At 41.0% G+C, this 24165-nt stretch overlaps 1 protein-coding gene across 2 annotated transcripts in view; it reads left to right on the top strand.

The window, feature by feature from the left end:
* Window positions 1-24165, top strand: part of adgra3 (adhesion G protein-coupled receptor A3) — a 158343-nt gene that overhangs the window by 93153 nt on the left and 41025 nt on the right. For both annotated transcript variants that reach the window (XM_048544047.2, XM_048544038.2), the window contains exons 8-11: window positions 1397-1610; window positions 2379-2543; window positions 5987-6188; window positions 7440-7589. In XM_048544047.2, coding sequence (XP_048400004.1) covers window positions 1397-1610; window positions 2379-2543; window positions 5987-6188; window positions 7440-7589 — 731 coding nt within the window. The remainder of the gene's footprint in view (window positions 1-1396; window positions 1611-2378; window positions 2544-5986; window positions 6189-7439; window positions 7590-24165) is intronic.

Here is a 24165-nt window from a genome sequence, read left to right as displayed (position 1 = left end):
CTCTTCTGGGTATAGTCCTAACCAATCCATTCTCTCTTCATAAGTCAGTTCTGCCACTCCAGGAATCAGTCAGGTAAACTTTTGTTGCAATGCCTGCATAGCCAGAATATCCTTCCTCAGATAAAGAGACCAAAACTGCACAAAGTATTCTAGGCAGCATCAGAGTAGCAGGAAAGTAAATGTTTCCGGTTGGGACAGTATTCCAGGTGTGCTGTCACCAAAGCCCTGTACGTTTGCAGTAAGATGTTTCTGCTCCTGTACTCAAGTCCTCTCACTACGAAGGCCAACATCCCATTTGCCTTCTTCACTGCCTGTTGCACCTGCATGCGCTATTGGACGCTAGCCTTTAGAGCTGGTAATAGTATATCCGATAAAGCAAACGCTGTCGTGCTATAATCTGTTGGGAGATTAATTATGTTGCGCAAGAAATGGGACCAATTACATTTCTGAAACTAAGTTTAAAAAGAAATAGTTAAGCAATTTTCTTAGAACAGCAGTCACGAATGAGATCTCTGCAAAGCCCAATTTAAAACTGAGTGCTAGAGAAACTCCATAGGTTTGGCATCATCTTTGGAGAGACTCTTGGACTTGAAACATTAACTTTATTTCCTTCTCTACAGAACATAAGAACTAGGAGTTGGAACAGGCAGTTCCGCCCTTAGAGCCTGCTTGTGGCTGATCTCATCTTGAATTTTCCTGCCTTCTCTCCATAACCCTTCAACTCATTACTAATTAAAAACATATTAGTTTCCTCCTTAAATATACTGACTGTCCCAGCATCCACATTCTGCCAGGCATGCTTACCCCTACCGATCACAGCAGACCTGCAACTATTACACATTGCCAGGAAGTATTAATTACCTGGACGAGAGACCTCTCGTTACTCAGGCAGCAGACCCACCTAAGACCACAGTCATCAGCTTTGTAGTCCCAGCAATGACAGAATCGACAATAGCCAGGACTGAAACTACAAAGGATCCCCTGAATTCTAAGTTCTGGAGCCCAGGATCAGATAAGCGTAAGGAGCAGCCAGGAGTGAACATATGTTGTGGGGTTCCCAATGTAGAAAATGGGAGATACGTTTTACCCTCACTAATCTGAAGCCGAGAAAGGGTGAGCTGCCAGGCTCCAGCCCTCGCTCTCTCCTAAACTTATCCCGTCAAGTTCAGTTGCAGCATTTGAAGGTGACACCAGAGCTATATAGAAAGGCATCAGGAAGGTCAGCTATGGTATCTTAGTGACCCGACTCCAACCTGCAGATCGGGAAATGGAAAACACTGTTTGTGATGTTTGTTTCTTTTTTTTAATATGAATGTATCCTTACAATAGACTGTCAGCTAACTGTTGTTTATACTTATGAAATGAATTTAATTTCAACAAATCTTTTTCATTGCAGATGTTCCTCTTGAGCTGCCATCCTTTCAGCTGACCCCTTCCCATCGACAGGTGGTGTTTGAGGGTGACAGTCTCCCTTTTCAATGTGCGGTTTCTAATGTTGACCAGGACATGCAAGTGCACTGGTATCAGGATGGAAAACTAGTGGAAACTGATGAGTCCCAAGGAATCTTTGTTGAAAAAAATGTACTACATAATTGTTCTTTTATTGCGAGGTAATAACAACATAATTTGCAACTTCAGCATTCAGAGTTGGAACAAATCCTTCCATAATTATGGTCAATATAGTATAAATGTATATTATTTCCTACATTTGAAACACTGTAAAGCATTGTATCCTTTTCATAAACGAAAGTCAGTTTAGTTTAGTGTTTACTTTTAAGTTTACTTTTAATTGTCTTTCTGTTGCTCCATCCAGCTTTTTATTTCAGGATGTTTAATGACATATGACACTGGTATTTGCATACTTAATGCAGTCTTTGTACTATTCCATAAATCTCCTGATATTTTCTCAAAAGCAGATGTTAGAAATATGGACGATATAATTTTACTTTATAATTTCACATCAAGAAAATGTCTTTTAAATTTAATGCCCGTTAAACTGTGAGGAATTCACTTTTAGTTAAACTTGTTCTTTTTTCAACATTTAACGCATAATACTAGATTTTCAACAATATGTATATTTTGCACTCAGAAGGTTAAGCTGCTTACAAATTTTGCATTGCTTCAAAGGTTTTTTTTCAAATTTTAGTGAGTTTCAAATTTAGAAAAATGCCTTTTATTACTGAGTAATTGTGCTAAGCATTAAACCATTCCAAAATTGTGTTCATGTTTGTTGAATGCTTGTAGTGGGTACATCTTGCAGCTATGGATGCAGCTGCTAACAAGATGAAGCATTCTGTTTTTCAAAGTGAAATTTTGTACTAACTCTGTATGCATTCCTATGTTTCTGTTGAGTGGTAATGCACTATTTCTAAATGCAGTACTCTAACTATCTCAAATGTCCAAATGAGTTCCACTGGAAGTTGGGAATGCCATGTCCAAACCAAACGGGGAAACAGAACTAAACAGGTTGATGTGATTGTCTTGGAAAGCTCGGCAAAGTACTGCCCACCTGAGATGGTGATGAATAACAAAGGAGATTTCAGGTAGTGAACTTACGCAAAGTAAAGCTTTTTCGTGAAAGACTGGCAACGTGTTCTTAGCTGTGGTGCTGCCTTTTTCTCAAGACACTTATTGTCTAGAAAAAATGTTTGTAATTTGACAAAGCGTAACTCATACTTTTACTGATTACAACTAATAAATTTACAATAGTAGAATTGAAGAATGCAGGTTGATATTGAGATATGCTGTATATTTGAAAACTATCCTCTGAACTTGTTTATTAAATATTTAGTCCAATTTTGATTTATTTTAGTCACTTTGTTAATGTGTAACTGTTCAATGTTCCAGTAACTGATCAAGGTGAGCTAAGCATTTCCCTTGTTCAGTGTTTTTATTTTTGTTGCATTTGGTACTTCTTACCTATATAGGTAACTATAGGCCACATGGGGTGCTTGTTTTGTTGCACAGAGAATGTGAGGAGTTCATTGTAGAACTTCAAAGTAGACTAGGCATAGATGGCTCTTTCACAGTGTGTCACGGGAATTGGTGCTAGTACCTTAGTTGTTTAGAATTTATTAAACTGAAGTGGATGAAGAGACGCAAGGTAGGTTGCAGAATGGGTGTTGGGGAATTTAAGCACTTGATGTTCGAAGAATGTGGAAAAAAAATGCGGAGATGTTCAGTAGCAATGCTCTTAAAGACCAATTTTGTTGAAGTTTTTAATTAGCTATTTAATTTTTTAAAAATTGCTGCATTTCTAAATGTGTGTATTAGCAGTAAAGAAGATGCATCATTTCTCTGATATTGAGGCAATATAATGCTGTTCGGTTACAGTAAAGGACTTGGTTATAATTTAGTTACGTGGTAGGATTTTCAACTTCATCAGAAAGTTGGGAATCTGCTTCAGGAATTGAGTATACAACCTGAAAATATTGTTGAGCACTATATTGAAGGAGTGTTGCACTGTGTTTGGTTCGCCCAGATAGTGCATAATATAACTATACAATATCACAAGACAAATTGTTAGAAATGGATCTGCCTTTTGGGCTGAATGAGATATTTTGTTCTTGATACATATCTTGTCAATCACTGGTGGAACTGATAATTACTCTGGCAGGACTGTGTTAAATCAGGAACCTGTAATTTCGTATGATATTGTGCAAAATAGTAATTCCACATTTTAACCTCTGCCATTGTTTTACATATTAAATACTCTTTCAGGAGTTGAACAATGCGAACTAAACACTTCCCATGTTCAGTACTTTTTGCGCCACATTTAGGACTTGTAACCATAGAGCACATGGTGCTTAGTTAGTTGCACATTAAACGTGAGTACAGTGTAGAACTTTGAAAGGGAGTAGGCACAGATGGGTCTTTTTTAGGATGCCATAGGGATTAGTGATAATACCTTTTTAATTGTTTAGAATTTATTAAAATGATTTGGATGAAGAGACACAAGGTATGGTTGTTGTATTTGTTGACCACACAAACATAGGTAGGAAATGAGATTGCAAATAGGACAAATGTTGTCTACAAAAAGATGTGAAAAACTAAAGAACTGCAGATGTTGCAAAATAGAAACTGTTGGAAAATCTCCGCATGTCTGGTAGCATCTGTGGAGGGAAATCAGAGTCAATGTTTCAGGTTCAGAAAAGGGTCACTGGACTTGTAAACATTAATTCTAATTTCTGTCCCTCGGGTGTACAAAAAGATTATAGTTTGGGTTAAGTGGGTGGGCAAATGGTGTGTCATAGGGGAAAATTGTCAAATTGCCTATTTTGGCAGGAAGGATGAAACAAAAGAAATATATGATCTGAACAGTGAAAGTTTGCTGAGCTATGAGATGCAGGCAGATCTGTAGGTCCTCGTGCTGGAACTGCAGCAGGCTGCAATGTAGATGCAGTAATTAATTAGGAAATCTAATAGAATGTTGTAATTTAACGTGAAGGGAATTGAATACAAAATTAGAGAGATTTGCTTCAGTTATGCACTGGAGAAAATATACATAATCTTGGTCACCTTATTTAAGGAAGGACACAATGCAGTGGAGACCTTTTGGGGAACGTTCCCCAGACTAATACCTGGAATGAGAGGATTGATTTATGAGGAAAAATTGGACTAGGCTTGTATTCGCTGGAGTCTAGAACAGTAAATGGTGACGATTGCAGTATGTACATAGGATCCAGTATGTTCTTGACATAGTAAATGTGGAAAAATTGTTGCCTTTCGAGGTAGGATGTAGAACTGAGTGTTGATAACTAAATATCAGTGGGTCACCCCTTTAAAACAGAGTTCAGATTAATTTCTTTTTCTCTCAAAGCATGATGAGTCCTTGGATCTCTCCGTACAGGTGGCGGAGGCAGAGTCCTTGTGTATTTTTAAAGGCAGAGCTAGATGGATCCTTGTTGAGCAAGGGAGTGAAAGGTTATCGGGGTAGGCATGAATGTAGATTTGGGGTCATTCAGATCAGCCAGGATCTTATTGAAAGGGGGAGCAGTTCATGGGACTGAAAGGGCAGTAGTAGACCAGAATCTGTATGTTTGAAAAGCTTATTAACAAGTTGGTGGAGTGGGCAGATGTGTGTCAGATGAAATTTAATGTGTAGAAGTGTGAAGTGATACATTTTGGTCCAAAGAATATGGGCATACAGTATAAAATACATGGAACTATTGTAAAGCGTGTGGTGAAGCAGAGAAACCTTTGTATACATGAGCGGTTTAGTGACAAGAACAGGGAGGTCATACTGAACCTGTACAGGAGACTAGTTAGATTTTAGCTAGAGTATTGTGTACTTTCTGGTTGCCACAGTTTTTCAAGGATGTGAATTCACAAAGATTCATGAAAATGTGGAATCCAGTTCAGGGAATAATAAACTTCATTTATGAGGAACAATTGGAGAAGTTTTAGCCTTCTTTTCTTCAAGGAAAATAGTTAAGAGAAGATCTAATAAAATTTTTCAAAATCAAGGGAGGTCTGGATAATGTAGACAAGGAGAAACTGTTCCTGTTGTAAAGGGTCTAGAACCAAACGGCATCATTTCAATGTATTTTGCAAAAGAAGCAAATGAAAGGTGAGAAGTTTATTCACACAACAAATAGCTATGGCATGGATTTCACTGTCTAGAAGACTGGTGGAGGCATGTTCAATTGAGGCAATTCAAGACATTATTAGATGATACTTAAAAAGAAGCAATGTGTAGGCTTATGGAGAAAAGGCAGAATATATTTTCACAAAGCCAAAATGCCCAGGAAGCCAGCACAGACACAATGGGCCAGGTGGCCTACTTCTATACTGTAACAATTCTGTTAGTCTGGGTGGGGATTTTATTTTTCCCTGCTATAGTGTACTTCATTATGAGTTTGAGTAGGTGAGTATAGTCAACAAAATTTCAACTGTGTTTTAGCTTTAGTTTTTCAAAACCTGGTGTGAAAACTAAACATTCATTTTCACTTGAGGATAATAGATTGGGATAATTTTCTACGTACAGGTGGCCTCGTACATTGGCTGGTATCACTGCCTATCTGCTCTGTACCCGTTATTCTGCTGGCACTGGCATATACCCTGGTGGCGCACAGGATGAAAAGAAGGCTTGGCGCAAGTGTGATAGAGGAGGATTTTGGTCTGATGACAATTATTCTCGTTGTCAGTATGCAAATGATGTTACACGCGTGCTTTACATGTTTAACCAGGTACACACTGACTCATATATTTGAAAAACTTTCTTGCTGTAGATTTATGCAAACTGAAGTTTGTACACTAAATTAATTTTTAAAAATAAGTGAGATCGTATCATTTACTTGTAGGGATACAGCACTGTACATGATGCAAAAAAACGTTTGTGTAAACTTCATAGCTAAGCTTCACTTACCATTGCACATTATTTATCCTGTTGTAATTCTGATCTCTTCTTTCAAATGTCCCAGCGTTAGCTACTACTCCAGGACTTTGAGCAAGCAGGTTGAACTTGTAAAGGCTACTTGTTAGACTTCATATGGGGTACGGTGTACTGTATTGGACACCACATTATAGAAAGGATATAAATGCAATAGACAGCACATAGAAGTAAATGGTTCCAGGAATGCAAAATCTTAGTAGTAATGATCGATTAAGAAGTTGAGGACTGCTCTTCTTGGAGATTAAAAAGCTAGGAGGACATCTCAGAGATTTCCAAAATCATGAGCTAGCTTGATGGAGTAGATAGAGAGAAACAGTCACTTCTCAGAAAAGGATCAAGAACCAGAGGACGTAGAGTTAAAGCAGTTTGCAAAATAAGCAAAAGTGATGGGAGAAACATCTTTTTCACATAGCATGATTAGGGTATTTGGTCCACTGCTTGGAAAAGTGGTTGAGGAGGTTCAAATGACCCACTGTAGAATGTATTGGATGATTATTTGGATAGAAATAATGTACGGGGATCTGGGGAGAAAACATGAAATTGGCACTTGGCAATGATACCCATTTGAAGAGCAGATGTAGACACAATGAGCTGAATGGCTTCCTCCTTCTGAGATTCTGTGACTTACTTACACAACCAAATATTACCAGACATTCATTTCATTGATTTGTGCAAGAATGGCAGTGATCTTATTTTGCTTAACAGTCACTACAGCAATTCAGCATTTAGACAAAGTTTAAAAAAATAATTTTGGCAGGATAGTAAGACTTACTAAATATAAGAGCTGATTTTTATAATTCACAATAAATCTGTGAGATAAGGTGCAATGAAATCTTGAAACTTTTCTTTCTGATAGGTTTGTTGTTGTTTACAAAACATGTCAGTGTTTAGGGGATATGTTAAGGGTGACATCTGTGGATTCATACAAAATTTTCGTGAATTGTTGATCCCACATAGTTCATTGTAACAGCTAGCTGAGATAAGCAAACTTTCTGCTACTGTTTCTACCAGGAGTGCTCTCACCTTTTCATTTTTGAATAAACAGATGCCTTTGAATCTGACAAATGCTGTGGCAACAGCACGGCAACTTCTGGCTTACACCGTGGAAGCTGCAAATTTCTCTGATAAGATGGATGTCATCTTTGTGGCTGAAATGATTGAAAAGTTTGATAGATTTGCAGAGAAATACAAAGAGGTGAGTTTGTGATTAGTATTTAAACATGCTTCAACTTGACATTTGACAAGTGCCATTTTAATATGTTTACGAAAGTAAAAATTTTGTCCGGTGAATAGATTGGAGTTTACGCACAATAACCACTTAATACATACGTAAAATTCTCCTGAGCCAAATATGGACTGGCAGATTGCTGAGTAAAAGTCTTTTCCAATTTGTTTGACCATTTTAACCTAAATCTCATCTGATCAGATATTGTTGCTCTTTGAACAAGATTGACAATCTCTGTTGTATTTTCATTGACTATGCCTATGTAAACTTAAAGTCACCATAGTTTTACCAGACCAAAGGGTTGCGCACTCTCATTAGGGAAAGGTGACTGGTGGTGATGTAACCTGAGGGTCACCAAATATCAGGCGAGGGGAGAGGTTGAGAAGGAGGGTCATCATCCTCATCCACTGTGGGACATGGCATAATTTAAACATACTCAATTTAAAGCGAAGGGAACTGGAGACAGGACCATAAAAACAAAAGTATGCATTTTAACATCTGTGTTCATGCTTTCTCCACAGCTTAATTCTAAGCACCCTACCTTTTATTTTATATTTCTTGGTTTTATCTTAACTAAATTTTTTATCAAGGACTACAGTAAAATTCATAATTGACCCACTATTAACTATTGTTTGTGGTAGAGTGTTTCAGACTGTTGCCAGCCAAAAGGGAAGAATTCCATCATACCACTGATTTGAGCCTTGTCGCTGGTGGAGAGACTTTGAGGACTCAGAATAGTTACTCTGTACAGCAATCCAAGCCTCTGACCTGCATTTGTAACCACTCTATGTCGCTAGTCTAGTTCAGCTTCTGGTCAGTGGCAACTTCTAGGATGTTAATTGTGGCAACTCGGCAAAGGTAATATCATAGATGAATGTTATGGCCAATAGTTGGAAATGGTCATTGCCAGGCACTTGTGTGGCACAACTGTTACTTTCCACTGGTCATTCAAAGCCAGGGTGCTGTCGAGGTTTTGTGTATTGAAATGGATTGTTGCAGTATCTGAGGTGCTGCAGATGGCATTGAACATTGTACAATCATCAGCAAACATCCCTAATTTTGGCTCTATATTGGAAGGAGGAAGAGAAGATCAATGTTGAAGCAGCTGAAGGTAGTTTATAACTGATTATAGAGTCATAGTCATGGATTCTAAGAGGTCTCTGGCACAGAAAAATGCCCTTCATCCTATTTAGTTTGCGCTAATCAAAAACAAGGACCTAACTGGATCTACAAGGATAATGGGAACTGCAGATGCTGGAGAATTCCAAGATAATAAAATGTGAGGCTGGATGAACACAGCAGGCCAAGCAGCATCTCAGGAGCACAAAAGCTGACGTTTCGGGCCTAGACCCTTCATCAGAGAGGGGGATGGGGGGAGGGAACTGGAATAAATAGGGAGAGAGGGGGAGGCGGACCGAAGATGGAGAGTAAAGAAGATAGGTAGGGAGGGGATAGGTCAGTCCAGGGAAGACGGACAGGTCAAGGAGGTGGGATGAGGTTAGTAGGTAGCTGGGGGTGCGGCTTGGGGTGGGAGGAAGGGATGGGTGAGAGGAAGAACCGGTTAGGGAGGCAGAGACAGGTTGGACTGGTTTTGGGATGCAGTGGGTAGGGGGGAAGAGCTGGGCTGGTTGTGTGGTGCAGTGGGGGGAGGGGACGAACTGGGCTGGTTTAGGGATGCAGTAGGGGAAGGGGAGATTTTGAAACTGGTGAAGTCCACATTGATACCATATGGCTGCAGGGTTCCCAGGCGGAATATGAGTTGCTGTTCCTGCAACCTTCGGGTGGCATCATTGTGGATCTCCAAGGATTTGTTCTGGGTCTGCTTCTGTTTGTGATTTTTGTAAATGATTTGGATGAAGGAGTGGAAGGTAGTAAGGGGTAGTAAGTTTGCAGACAATACGAAGGTAGGTCGAGTTGTGGATAGCGCAGAGGGCTGTTCTAGGTTATCAAGTGATATTGATAAGATGCAGAGCTGGGCTGAGAAGTGGCAGGTGACATGATTCACTTTGGAAGGACAAATTTGAAAGCAAAATACATGGTTAAATAAAATATTCTTGGCAATGTGGAAGAGTAGAGGGATCTCAGGGTTCATGTCCATGGTTCCCTGAAAGTTGCCACCCAGATGGATAGAGTTATTAAGAAGTCATATGGTGAGTTAGCTTTCATTAACAGAGGGATTGAGTTCAATAGCCATGAAGTTATGCACCAGCTACACAAAAGCCTGGTTTGGCTACATCTGGAGTATTGTGCCCAGTTCTGGTCACCCCATTACAGGAAAGGTATGGAAACTTTAGAAGAGGTGCAGAGGAGATTTTCCAGGATGTTGCCTGGAATGGAAGGAAGATCTTATGAGGAAAGGTTGAGAGAGCTAGGGTTTTTCTCTTTAGAATGATGGATGAGAGGTGACTTTGATAAAGGTGTACAAAATGATCAGAGGTATAGGTAGAGGAGACAGCCAGAGACACTTTGCTAGGGTGGAGGTAGCTATTACAAGGGGATGTAGTTTTAAAGTGATTGGACATAGATATCAGGGAGGCTTCAGAGGTAGGTTCTTTACTTGAGTGAGAGGGGCGTCGAATGCATTGCATTGAGTTGGCCTCATTAGGGGCATTTAAGTGGCTATTAGATAAGCATATGGATGATAGTAGGGGTGGAGGTTAGATAGAGCTTAGGTTGAGAGTAAAAGTTCAGCACAACATTGTAGGCCAAAGGGCCTGCACATAAGAACTAGGAGCAGGAGTAGACTATCCGGCTCCTCGAGCCTGTCCTGCCTTTTAATAAGATCATGGCTGATCTTTTTGAGACTCAGCTCCACTTACCCGCCCATTCACCATAACCCTTAATTCCTTTACTGTTCAAAAACATTTATCGAGGCTTGCCTTAAACACATTCAGTGAGATAGCTTCAACTGCTTCACTGGGCAGGGAATTCCACAGATTCACAACCCTTTGGGTGAAGAAGTTCCTCCTGACCTCAGTCCTATATCTTTATTTTGAGGTGATGCCCTCTAGTTCTATTTTCACCTCCTAGCAGAAACAACCTCCCTGCCTCCACATTATCTATTCCCTTCATAATCTTGTAAATTTCTGTAAGACCTCCCCTCAATCTTCTGAATTCCAATGAGTATAATCCCAGTCTACTCAGTCTCTCCTCATAATCCAACTCTCTCAACTCTGGAATCAACCAAGTGAATCTCCTCTGTACCTGCTCCACTGCCGTTCTCGAGTAAGGAGACCAAAACTGCACACACTGCTCCAGGTGTGGCCTCATCAGGACCCTATGCAGCTGCAGCATAGCCTCCCTGTTTTTAAACTCCATCCCTCTAGCAATGGCAGATAAAATTCCATTTGTCTTTTTAGTTAACCTGCTGCACCTACAGCCCTACTTTTACCGATTCATGCACAAGAACACCCAAGTCCTTCTGCACAGCAGCGTGCTGCAATTTTGTACCACATGAAACATGGTCCATTTTGCTGTTATTCCTACCAAAATGGATGATCTCACACTTATCTACATTGTACTCCACCTGCCAGACCTTTGCCCACCTAATTAGACTATCTATATTCTTCTAGAGACTGTGTCTTCTGCACACGCTTTACTCTACCACTCACCTTAATGTCATCTGTAAATTTTGACACATTACACTTAGTCCCCCACTCTAAATCATCTATGTAAATTAAACAATTGCAGTCCCAACACTTGCCTCTGAGGCATACCACTAGCCACTGACCGCCAACCAGAAAAATATCCATTTACCCCCTAATCTTTGTTTTCTAGTCGTCAACCAATCCTCAGTCCATGCTAATACATTACCTGTAATACCGTGCAACTTTATCTTACGGAGCAGCCTTTGGTGTGGTACCTTGTCAAATGCCTTCTAGAAATCCAGATACACCACATCCACAGGTTCCCCATTGTCCACCATGCAAGTAATGTCCTCAAAGAATTCCACCAAATTAGTTAAACATGATCTACCCTTCATGAACCCGTGCTCGGTATTTCCAATGGGACAATTTATATCCAAATGTCTTGCTATTTCTTCCTTAATGATAGATTCAAACGTTTTCACCCTTAGTGAAGTCAAGCTAACTGGTCTGTAGTTACCTGCTTTTTGTCTACTTCTTTTTAAACAGTGGCGTCACATTGGCTGTTTTCCAATCTGTGGAAACCACCCCAGAGTCCAGTGAATTTTGGTAAATGATTACTAGTGCGTTTGCTATTTCCCCCATCACCTCTTTTAGTACCCTAAGATGCATTTCATCAGAGCCAGGAGACTTGTCTACCTTTAGCCCCATTAGCTTGCTCAACACTGCCTCCTTAATGATAATGATAGTTTCTAGGTCCACACCTGCTATAACCTTCTTGGCATTACTTTTCGGCATGTTATTTGTGTTTTTCACTGTGAAGACCGACACGATATAACTCTTTAATGTCTCAGCTATTTCCTCATTCCCAGTTATTAAATTGGCGTTCGCATTCTCTAAAGGACTAATGTTTACCTTCGCCATTCCTTTATGATTTACATATTTATAGAAACTTTTGCTCCTGTTTTTACATTTCTGAGCTAGTTTACTGTCATAATCTATCTTACTTTTCTTTATAACTCTTTGTGGCTTTCTGTTCGCCTTTAAAGACTTCCCAGTCTACTAGTTTCCCACTACTCTTTGCGTTTTTGTCTTTTTTTTTCAATCTGATATTTTCCTTTATTGCCTTAGACATCCATGGCTGGCGCTGTCTTTTCCTACAGTTCTTTCTTATCACTGGAATATACTTCTGCTGAGCACTGTGAAAAATTGTTTAGAAAGTCTTCTACTATTCCTCAGTTGACCCACCATAAAAATTTCTGCTCCCATTGTACCTTAGCTAACTTCTCCCTCATTCCTTCGTAGTCTGCTCTGATTAAGCACAGGACATAGGTTAAATCCAATACCTTCTCACGCTCCAACTGTATTTTAAATTCGACCATACTGTGATCACTCCTTCTGAGAGGATCCCTAACTGTGTAATCATTATTTATTCCTGTTTCATTATGCAGGACGAGATCTAGGATAGCTTGCTCCCTCATAGGTTCCATTACGTATTGTTCAAGGAAATTATCGAGGATGCATTCTATGAACTCCTCCTTAAGGCTGCCATGACCGACCTGGTTTGACCAATCGATGTGTAAATTAAAATCCCCCATGATAACTGTTGTACCATTTTTACTTGCATTAGCTATTTCTATGTTTATTGCCTGCCCCACCACAGTGTCATTATTTGGTGGCCTATAGACCACACCTATCAGTGACTTCTCCCTGCTATTCCTAATTTCCACCCAAATGGATTCAGCGTTTTGTTCAGTAGAACCTATATCATCTCTCACTACCGCCCTGATATCATCCTGAAAAATCAGAGCAACACCACCTCCCTTACCTTCCTGTCTGTCCTTCCAAACAGTTTGATACCCTTGGATATTTAACTTCCAGTCATGACCATCCTGTGACCGTGTCTCTGTAATGGCCACTAAATCATACCCATTTGCCATGATTTGCACCATCAACTCATCCACCTTGTTTTGAATGCTCCGAGAATTCAGATAAAGTGCCCTTAGGCCAGTTTTTGCCCTTCTTTTTGTGTCCTTTTACCTCCATTACTAATAGCTCTCGAGTTCTCCTTCCCTGTAACTTTTTTTTTCCTAATTTTCAATGGAGTTGAAGCTTCATCGTCACCTGCTAAACGGCTGCTTTGCCTTGCATTAATTGTTATTCTCTCTTTACGCTCACTTCTCCCTCCCACACCCCCCTCCCCCCCACTTACTAGTTTAAAGTCCCATTAACCACCGTATTTATTCTTTTTGCCAGAACACTGGACCCAGCCTTGTTCAGGTGGAGTCCATCCCAGTGGTATAGATCCCTCCTGTCCCAGAACTGATGCCTGTGCCCCATGAAAAGGAAACCCTCTTTCCCACAACACTCTTTTAGCCATGTGTTTACTTCCCTGATCCTCGACTCCCTATGCCAATTTGCACATGGCTCGGGCAGCAATCCAGAGATTATGACCCTTGAAGACCTGTTTTTTAATTTTGTTCCTGGCTTTTTATAATCCCAAAACAGGTCTTTTTTCCTAGTCCTGCCTACGTTGTTGGTACCTACGTGGGCCACAACAACTGGATCCTCCCTCTCCCTCTCTAGTATCCTCTCAAGCTGGTCAGAGATGTCTCGCACCCTGGCACCGGGCAGGCAACACACCATGTGGGATTCTTTATCCTGCTCGCAGAGGAGACTGTTTATCCCCCTGATGATGGAATCCCCTACAACTACAATCTGTCCTTTTGCTCCTCCCTGTTGAATGGCTTCCTGGGCCATGGTGCCTTGGTCATTTGACTCATCCTTCCTGCAGCCCTGTTCCTCATCCACGCAGGCAGCAGTGCCTTATATCTGTGGGACGATGTCAAGGGCTGCGGCTCCTGTCTTCCTGTCTGCAGGGTCCCTCGACCTGCCTCACTCTCAATCACACACTGCTGTCCCTGCCCACCAATCGAATTAACATCAGTTAATCTACCAGGTGTGACTGCCTTCTGGAACACAGCATCCAGGTATTTCTCCCCCTCCTGGATGTGCTGCAGTGTTTGGAGGTCAGATTCCAGCTCATCAATTTTAAGCCGGAGCTCCTCAAGCAGCTAACGTTTGCTACAGATGTGGTCACTGCCGTTCTCAATGAGTTCAGCTAGCTCCCACATTATACAGCTACAACACATCACCCGGCCTGCCATCTCTACTTAGTTAATTATTTAAAATTAATTAGTTTTGTTTTAGTTTCGCAGCGTTCTCTGCACCAGTAAGCTTAGTCCGTTATATACTCAAACAGACTCCGGCTTTGTCTTCCAACTTGCTCCCAGAGGATTTGACGTCTGAATGACCACCCCGAAAGATGACAAAGCGACGAGGGGAAAAAAATGCAAATAGCTTACTTGCACACCACACTTAGTCATTATTATTAGGTTAGAGGAGGTGGAAGGGTGGGAAACACTACGCATGTAGTGTCTTGGGTATTAGTTCACTCCCAAATTTATTGGGTGGAAGCTTACCTTCCCAGGCTGCCCTTGTGCTTTCTCCCAGACTCCCGCCACTAAAACAACTGGAAGGAACTGTACAATGCTGTACAGTTCTATGTTCTAACTATTTCAATCCAGTTTTATCAGTGCTTATTCCATAGCCTTAGTTATTCACAACATAATTGCCTCACAAAGTTCATACTGAACGAAGACTCAATCCACCTCCCTTTGACATTCAGTGGTGTTTACTATCACCATACCTCCCCAGTTGTAATCCTAGGATTACTCATGATCAGAAAACTAATTGAACCAGCACACTTTAAGGAAAATAACAGCTTGTCACAGAATGTTTTGCATCAGGTAATTAACCCTGACTCCAAAGCCTTCCTACCATTTATAAAGCTCAAAGTGGAGTCTAATAGCGTACTGTATACTTGCCTGGACGAGTTTTGCTCCAACAATACTAAAGAAGCTGTACATGTCTAAGACTAAGCATCCCACTTGATCAACCACATTGAACATTCTCGACTGGCATTCCACAACAGCACCCTCTCTACATGCATAATTTACGGTAATTTGTGAAATTTGCAGCAAGACATTTGACGTTTATCATGCGTTTAATTTGTTTTTTGTGAAATAGGTAAGAAAACATCAAAAAAATTTCATCCCATTCTCTGTGTCTCTCTATGTCTGTTCTGCAGGGGAATCCACCATTTTCTTCGCCCCCTAGGTTGACAGGGCACTCGGGCACGTCAGACCTATTTTCCACATTTCTGTCCTCACCCCCTTCCCACAGTAATGAAAGAGACCCCTTTGCACCCCATCTTTCTACAATCCAGTCTCCACATAAGCCACCATTTCTGCCACCTCAAGTCGGATGCCACAACCAGATACACATTGCCTCCATTGTAAGCCTTCCAGAGGGATCATTCCCTCCAAGACACGCTGGTCCACTCCTGCTCCACACTCCACACGTCTCCACACCCTCAAGGCACTTACCCGTATGATTGCCCATTTACTTCCTCCCTCTTCACTATCCAAGGCACCAGACACACCTTCCAGGTGAAGATTTACCTGTATACCATTCAACCTAGTCTACTGTATTTGCTGCCCACACTGTGCTGTCCTGTACACTCAGGAGATGAAACACAGATTTTCAGAGGTGGTTTTGCAAAACATCTATGTTCTGTCCGTAAAAATGACCTGGAGCTCCCAGTTGTCTCCAGTTTGCCATGCCACATTTCTTTCTCAGACCTAAAGCACTGTTCCAGTGAGGTTCAACTCAAACTGGAGGAGTAGTACCTCATTTTCCACCCAGGCACCTTATTCCTTCAGTACACCAAGTTTAACAATTTCAGAATGTGAACACCCTCTCCCTCGCTAGTGCCATTTCTCCACACCCCTGTGTCCTGTCCTGTATGGGCTACTTGACCAACCCATTTTCATACATTTCAACTTTTTTCTTAGCACCTTACCTAACTATTATCTCTATCTTCTCGTTATCAGCGCCATGACCATGTGTCCTTCTCACTCCTCCCCACTCCCATCATCAGCACAAATAACACCATTTCCCAAGTGTTTTCAGTTCTGACAAAGATCACTGGACTCAAAATTAAGTCTGTTTTCTCTGGACAGATGCTGCTAGGTGTGTTTCTCCAGCACACTCCCGGTTTTGTTATAGATACAAACAAAACTACTGAATTAAGTGGGAAATAATTTTATACTTTCTAATACCTCAGTAGAAGCTGCTGAGTTCCATTAGGTGAATTAGTTAGTAATCTGCAACCTCATAGCCTGGCCTGTCTACCATTCAACTATTCCATCATGCCAGGGGATCAACACTGATTCAATGGAGAGGTTAGGAGGGCATGCCAGGAATAGCACTATACCTAAAAATGAGGTGATGACCTAGTGAAGCTACCATACAGGACTACCTGTATGCCAAACAGTATAAGCAGCAAGTTATAAGCCAGAGTTCAGCGATCCCACAACAACGGATCAGATCTAAGCTTTGCAGTCCTGCCACATTCAGTTGTGAATGGTGGTGGACAGTTAAACAACTCACTGGAGGAGGAGACTCCACAAATATCCCCATCCTCAATGTTGGGAGACACCAACACACCAGTGCAAACCATAAGGATTCACAGGGATCTTCAACCAGAAATGCAGAGTTGACAATCCATTTCAGCCTCTTCCAGTGGTCCCCAGCATAATGGATTCCAATCTTCAGCTAATTTGATTCACTCCATATCAAGAAATGATTGGAGACAATGGATACTGCTATGGGCCCTGACAGCATTCTGGCCATTGTACTGAACACTTGTGTGCCAAAACTTGCTGCTTCCCTAGCCAAACTCTCCTAATACAGCAACACTGGCAACTATTCGACAATGTCGAAAATTGCCCTGATATGTCCTGTACTTAAAAAAGGTAGGTCAAATACAATCCTGCCGATTTATGTCCCAATGATCTACTCTTGATCATCAGTAAAGTGATGGAAGTTGCCACCAGCAACACTATCAAGCAGCACCTGCTCAGTGACACTCCCATTTGGGATCTGCCAGAGCTAATCAGCCCTTGACCTCATTATGGCTAAGGTACAAACATGGACAAAAGAGCGGAATTCCAGATGCAAAATGAGAGTGACACATTTGACCGAGCTGTGGCATCAAGGACCCTTACCAAAACTGGAATCAATGGGTATCAGGGTACAGACTCTTCCCTAGTTGGAATCATGCGTGGCATTTAGGCAGATGGTCATAGTTGTTGGAAGTCAGTCATCTCAGGTCCAGGACATCTTAGCAGGAGTTCCTCAGGGTAGTGATCTTGGCCCAACCATTTCAGCTGCTTCATCAATGACCATCTATCCATCATGAAGTGAGAAGTTGGAATGATGGCAGATGATTGCACAATGTTCAGCACCATTTACGACTCTTCAGATACAGAAGCAGCCCATGATCAAATGCAACAAGATCTGAGCAATATCCAGGCTTGGGCTGACAAATGGCAAATAAAGTTCGTACCATATAAATGTCAGGCAATAAGACAATACTGATAAGGCAATAAGACTTTACTGATGATCAAGAGTAGATCATTGGCACATAAAAAAAGGTCAGATACAATCCAGCCGATTTAAGTACAGGACATATCAGGGCAAGTTTCAACATTGTCCCTTATTAGGGACAATCTAACCATGATCCCTTGATATTCAATGATGTTACCATCACTGAATACCTCTTTATGCACATCTTGCGGCCACCATTGACCAGGAATTCAACAGGACTTGCCACATAAACACAAGGGCTACATGAACAGCTCAGAGACTAGGAATACTACAACAAATTACTCACCTACTTACTCCCCAAAACACATCCACCAATTACAAGGCATAAGTCTGGAGGGTGATGGAATACTCCCCACCTTCTTGCATGAGTACAACTCCAACAACACTCAAGAAGTTTGACATTAATGACAAAGCTGCCAATTTGGCTGGCACAACATCCACTCCTCCTTCCACTGATGTTCAGTAGCAGCATTGTGTACTGGACAGCACATTCCAAAAACATGACGACTTCCATCTCGAAGGACAACGGAAACAGATACATGGGAACACCACCACCTGCAAGTTCCCCTCCAAGCTACTCTCAATCCTGACTTGGAAATGTGTCATCATTCCTGCGCTGTTGCTGAATCAAAATCCTGGAATTCCCCCTCTCATGGCATTAGAGGTCAATCTACAGCAGGTAGACTGCAGTGGTTAAAGAACACAGCTCACCACCTCCTTCTCAAGGGCAATATAATGCTAACCAGCCAGCAATACTCTGTTCCACAAATGAATTTAAAAAAACAGTCACAACTAATAGGAAGTGTGAGTTTGCTCACTGAGCTAGAAGGTTCGTTTTCAGACGTTTCATCACCATTCTAGGTAACATCATCAGTGAGCCTCCGACAAAGCGCTGGTGTTATGTCCCGCTTTCTATTTATCTGTTTAGGTTTCCTTGGGTTAGTGATGTCATTTCCTGTGTTGGTGATGTCATTTCCTGTTCTTTTTCTCAGAGGATGGTAGATTGATTTGGAGCCAATGTGTTTGTTGATGGAGTTCTGGTTGGAATGCCATGCTTCTAGGAATTCTTGTGCATGTCTCTGTTTGGCCTGTCCTAGGATGGATGTGTTGTCCCGATCAAAGTGGTGTCCTTCCTCATCTGTGTGTAAGGATACGAGTGATAGTGGGTCATGTCGTTTTGTGGCTAGTTAATATTCATGTATCCTGATGGCTAGCTTTCTGCCTGTTTGTCCAATGTAGTGTTTGTCACAGTTCTTGCAAGGTATTTTGTAGATGATGTTCGTTTTGCTTGTTGTCTGTATAGGATCTTTAAGTTCATTAGCTGCTGTTTTAGTGTGTTGGTGGGTTTGTGGGCTACCCTGATGCCAAGAGGTCCGAGTAGTCTGGCCGTCATTTCGGAAATGTCTTTGATGTAGGGGAGAGTGGTTATGGTTTCTGAGCCTGTTTTGTCTGTTTGTTTGAGTTTGTTGCTGAGAAATCGGTGGACTGTGTTCATTGGGTAGCCATTCTTTTTGAATACGCTGTATAGGTGATTTTCTTCTCTGCGTAGTTCCTCTGTGCTGCAGTGTGTGGTGGCTCGTTGGAATAATGTTCTAATGCAGCTTCGTTTGTGGGTGTTGGGATGGTTGCTCCTGTAGTTCAGTATTTGGTCCGTATGTGTTGTATTCCTGTAGACGCTGGTTTGAAGTTCCCCATTGGCTGTTCGCTCTACTGTGACATCTAGGAATGGCAGTTTGTTGTTGTTTTCCTCCTCTTTTGTGAATGTTATGCCAGTAAAGGGTATTATTGATGGTCATGAAGGTTTCCTCTATTTGTTTTGTTTAGTGATGACAAAGGTGTCATCCACGTAGCGGACCCAAAGTTTGGGTTGGATGATTGGCAGAGCTGTTTGTTCGAGTCTCTGCATTACTGCCTCTGCTAAGAACCCTGATATCGGAGATCCCATGGGTGTACCGTTGGTTTGTCTGTAGACCCTTCTTCAGAAATGGGAAGGTGTAGGGAGCTCTGAAATAAATAGAGAGGGGAGGGATAGGGCTGGGGTAGGTAGGTGGGATGGTGATAGGTGAGCGCAGGTAGGGAGTGGTGAGGATTGGCCAGTGGGATGGGTGGGGTGGATAGATGGGAGAGAAAATGGACAGGTTTTATCAGGTCCAGGAGGCAGAGATGAGAGGAAGGGTTGGACATGGGATGAGTCCTGCAGGAGATTTTAAAGCTGGTAAATTCCATGTTTAGGCCATTGGGCTATAGGCTCCCAAGGCAGAATATGAGGTGCTGCTCCTCCAGTTTGCAGGTGGTGTGATTGTGATGCTGGAGGAGGCCCAGGATGGACATGTCACTGTGGGAGTGGGAGGGGGAGTTAAAATGGTTGGCAACCAGAAGGTGGTGGTGTTTGTCACATACAGAGCGCAGATCACAATGGGCTAACTGTTTGAAAACAAAATTTAATTTGCGAAGTAGAATGGTTAAAATAGTTTTATCAGGATTAAATTTGCTGTCGGTTTAAAGTAAGCATTTGAATATGCTTTCTAAGAACAGTGATCTTCAGCTATTTACATATTCATTCATACAGCGAAGAATGTAGTTTCCAAGACACTCAAATATCCTACTTTGCAATCCTGACTGATTGTAAATTGGTTGTTAGTGTATTTGTAACACCTTCTGGGATTATTTAGCAAATTCTGTCTAATTACAGAATCACAACTAATGATGGACATTTTTGAGTTCTGCAAACACAAGTAGTTGGTTATATCTAGTGCCTTGCTTGTTGTAAAATTCAAAAGGAGATGTTGTTTGATATGATTCTCCAAACTTTGGGACACATTGGCCTAAGTACCTATCATTACACTGGCACCAGAATATATACCACATTCCTCATTTGAGGGTCAGAAGGCACTTTAACTGGATGTCAGGTGAACACCATTCCTGTTGCTACTGCTTCTTATCGACTTTTCTTTCACACTAGCTTTACCTGTTGCTCAAACTTCTGAGATACCTTGCACTTCCAGAATAATCTGAGGTAGACTGGGCAGTTTCAGGAGTGAACATGGTAGTCTTAGGTCAGCTCCTGAGTTTGCAAAATATAAAGCAAGAAATTATGATCAGGGAAGCATTTTCCAGGAAATCTTTGCGCCGTGTTTCAGCATCAAAATTATACAGTGAACAATGGCTCAGGTCTTATTTAAAAGGTGGTTAATGATGCCAATCTTATTGCATGTGGAACTGTAGAAATTCTAAATTGCATATCAACCAGTGTAAGTAAGCTTATGGCTTTGGCTGATGCCATGATGATCTGGACACACCATCATGGTGTGAATCAGTTTCACTGAACTTACATACTCAACAACTCCTGCAGTTGAGGTCCAATTTAACAACATCATGTATGTTGAAATGGATAGTGTTGCCAGGAGATATGTGTTTGCCTCAGTTTTTGCAAGCATCTTTATTGGACTATATTAGGAATGTGCTTTCAATGGAATGACACCTAACCTCGTACTCTTTGCGTATTTCCAATTTGTAGATCATGGATCTGCTATATTTGAATCCATTGTTGCACATTAGAATTTTGTCATGTTTTAATGAGGTCCCTCCAGTACTCAAGTTCACCTTGAAATGGAGCAATCACGTGAGCTTCCTTTCCAAGGTGTCCTGGTTGAGAAATCAATCCAAACCAAATATTTACTTCTTAAACAAGGCTTGGCTGGTAACGATCAGTCATCTTCTAACTGGTACATTCTCCATTGCAATGCTTCTAATGGTCAAAATGCACTAGCCAATTAATCAGCATCTTCTTGTAATATTGTGTCAAATGTCATTACCCCTTACATTGGGTACTTGTGGAGAATTGTCCTGATGCATGCATGACAAGCTTTGACAAACTGTGTCTTTATCAGTAGCACTCAAGTTCTGTACTTCTGAGTAACTTTGAATAGTATCCTCAGAAAACTTACAAACCTCTGCATTCTGTTGTTGAGCAGACTATATTCAAAGTAAACATGAACTGGATTTTTTCCTGGTACCACTGATCAATAGAACACAATTTAAACTACTATGCCTGACAAGATGCATTTCCAGTCACTGCACACAAGCAAATTGATGTGTAAACAAAACATCCTACACCATTTACAAGATGCATTGCACCTCATCAGGGCTTCTTGAATAGCAGTGTCCAAACCTGTATCTCATATCACGTGAGAGAACAGACTTATGAGAACAGGAATATCTGCAAGTTCTGCTCCAAGTCGCGTCTAACCTCTGTTTTGAAATGCATCACTAATCTTTTGTCATCATGGTTAAAGTCTTAGAATTTCTTCCCTAATGTAATGCTTGTGTACCCACAGCTCATGGATTGCATTAAGTAGTTCAAGAACGTAGTTCACTGTCAGTTTCAAAAGTGGTGCTCACATCCCAAGGATGAATTAAACAGTATTCTTCAGAATTAAATCTTGGGGTCCAGGTAGCATTCTAGTAGATCAATTGTGAGCTCCCTTCAAAGCCAGTACATCTTTCCTATGTTTGGTGTCAAGCATATTTTTCTAGGAATAATCACGAGCTTGGTATTACTGGAGGGGACTTCTAACATGATGTATTCCAGTTCTGTAGACTTCTTTCCTCTAACTTTTTGATTCTTTCTGTATTGTTCCTGACACTTTAGTGATTCATGTACATGGGCTCTTAAGGACTATTTGGACCTACCCTCTTGTAACTTCTTACCAATTAGAACTCTGATCTTTCTTTTTAAGGCCATTTGCACTTGGCCATTTCAAAATCGATTAATTACAGTTTTACCCGATTCAATAAATAACTCTTTGTAACAGTGCTTTCATCTACATAACTTACAATGCCAGCTATATTTCTGTCATGTAAACCATTAGTTATCATTTTAACTAAATCTGTAACTGGGTTTCATTTAAATGTAAAACCATCTTGAATGTATGTGATGATCTGCAGAAAATAAAAGTTAAAGTGATTTCATTAAACAACAGACAAAGTTAAATCCATTAAAAAGGATCAATTCCATATGATATTTTTGTTGTAGCACTGGCTTACTTTTCTACAGTGACTGGAAACACATCAGCATAACATAGTAATTTAGATTGTATTGTATTCTATTGATCAGTGGCGCCTGAATGAAATATGGTTCGTGTTTACTTTGATTTTCAGTTAGCTCAGCAATATAAGGTAGTCTTTCAGTTTGCCTTGGATCAATGTCCTTGGGAATGATTGTTTGAATGCTTATTGGAATGCAGCAGTTAGTATGAATGTTCATACTAACAAATGGTGATGAAGTTGTTTTAGACATATGCATGCTCCTCATGAGGCTTTTCATACAGGTAACCTAATTTGTTAAGAATGTGGTGGAACTCGGTTGTGATTCCAGTTATCTAATGGGTAGTATTTGCTAATCTGCTAGCAAAATATATTGCCCATTGAATTAATTAGGATTTGCACAGAGTTCTGTGATCTATTTCTCAAAAAGCTTGACAACTAAATACATGATATATGTCTTTATCTGTCATGTTGGTAACTTGATAAAAGGAGGGTTTTTTTTCATTTGATATTCTTCAGAACCTCACTGTGGACAAATTAAATTATGGTAGCAGGAACTACAAGAGGACAAGTTGAACATAATGGGACAAGAGTGATTTGCTACTCTGAGTTAGTTACTTTTCATTCCATGGGTCCCCAGCTGATAGGTTTGAAAGGTGGGGGAAGATGAGCTTGTAAAGCCAGCCTATGACCAGACCAAGACCTAACTTCCTGCCCTGAATCTGTCTACCAGTTATTAAGGGTGGTGGTGTGGCAGACGATGGAGGTGTCAGATAGTGGCTTGGGTTTATTGGGTTTAGTGAGATCTGAGGAAGGGTCACCAATCCAAAATGTTAACTCTCTTTTCTCCTCCCCAGATGCTGCCAGACCTACTGAGCTTTTCCAGCAACTTTTTTTTTCTTATTGGGTTTAGTGGCTAGTTAATGGTTACTGCGTCTCATCGCATTAGATTGAACTGTTGGGAGCTGTGTCCAACCATCTGATAGCTCTCTTGAGTGGATTCCCTCCCCAGGTACCTAACTCCTCATTTCTAAGAACAGCGCTTCCTTTTGCTTTGACCTGGCATACTCTGCTGTAGGAAATTCTCCAGAACACAGTCTATGAACACCTGCCCCTTGCTGCCCTTATGCTAGCAATATCCCAGTATAACCACTGTATGATATTTGCACCTCTGCAGATGTAATGCAGATTTGATCCTCTCCATGCTTCCCATTTGTTGATAGTCTTTAGTTTACACCAAATTATGTAGTTGCTTCTTCTTTTTATTCCTTTGCTCTAGCCAAACCATTTTGTCCTTGAATCATCTTCAAATTCCTCTTTGTCCTGTACTGCAATGCTCTCTCTAACCAAAACTACTATCCCACCCACATTACTCTTGTCTTATCTTTGCTAAACACTTTCTG

This window comes from Stegostoma tigrinum, chromosome 1 (genome assembly GCF_030684315.1).
Source record: "Stegostoma tigrinum isolate sSteTig4 chromosome 1, sSteTig4.hap1, whole genome shotgun sequence".
In the NCBI taxonomy this organism is placed as follows: domain Eukaryota; kingdom Metazoa; phylum Chordata; class Chondrichthyes; order Orectolobiformes; family Stegostomatidae; genus Stegostoma; species Stegostoma tigrinum.
Note: the sequence above shows the minus strand (reverse complement) of the source record. Positions and strands in the feature narration are given on the sequence as shown.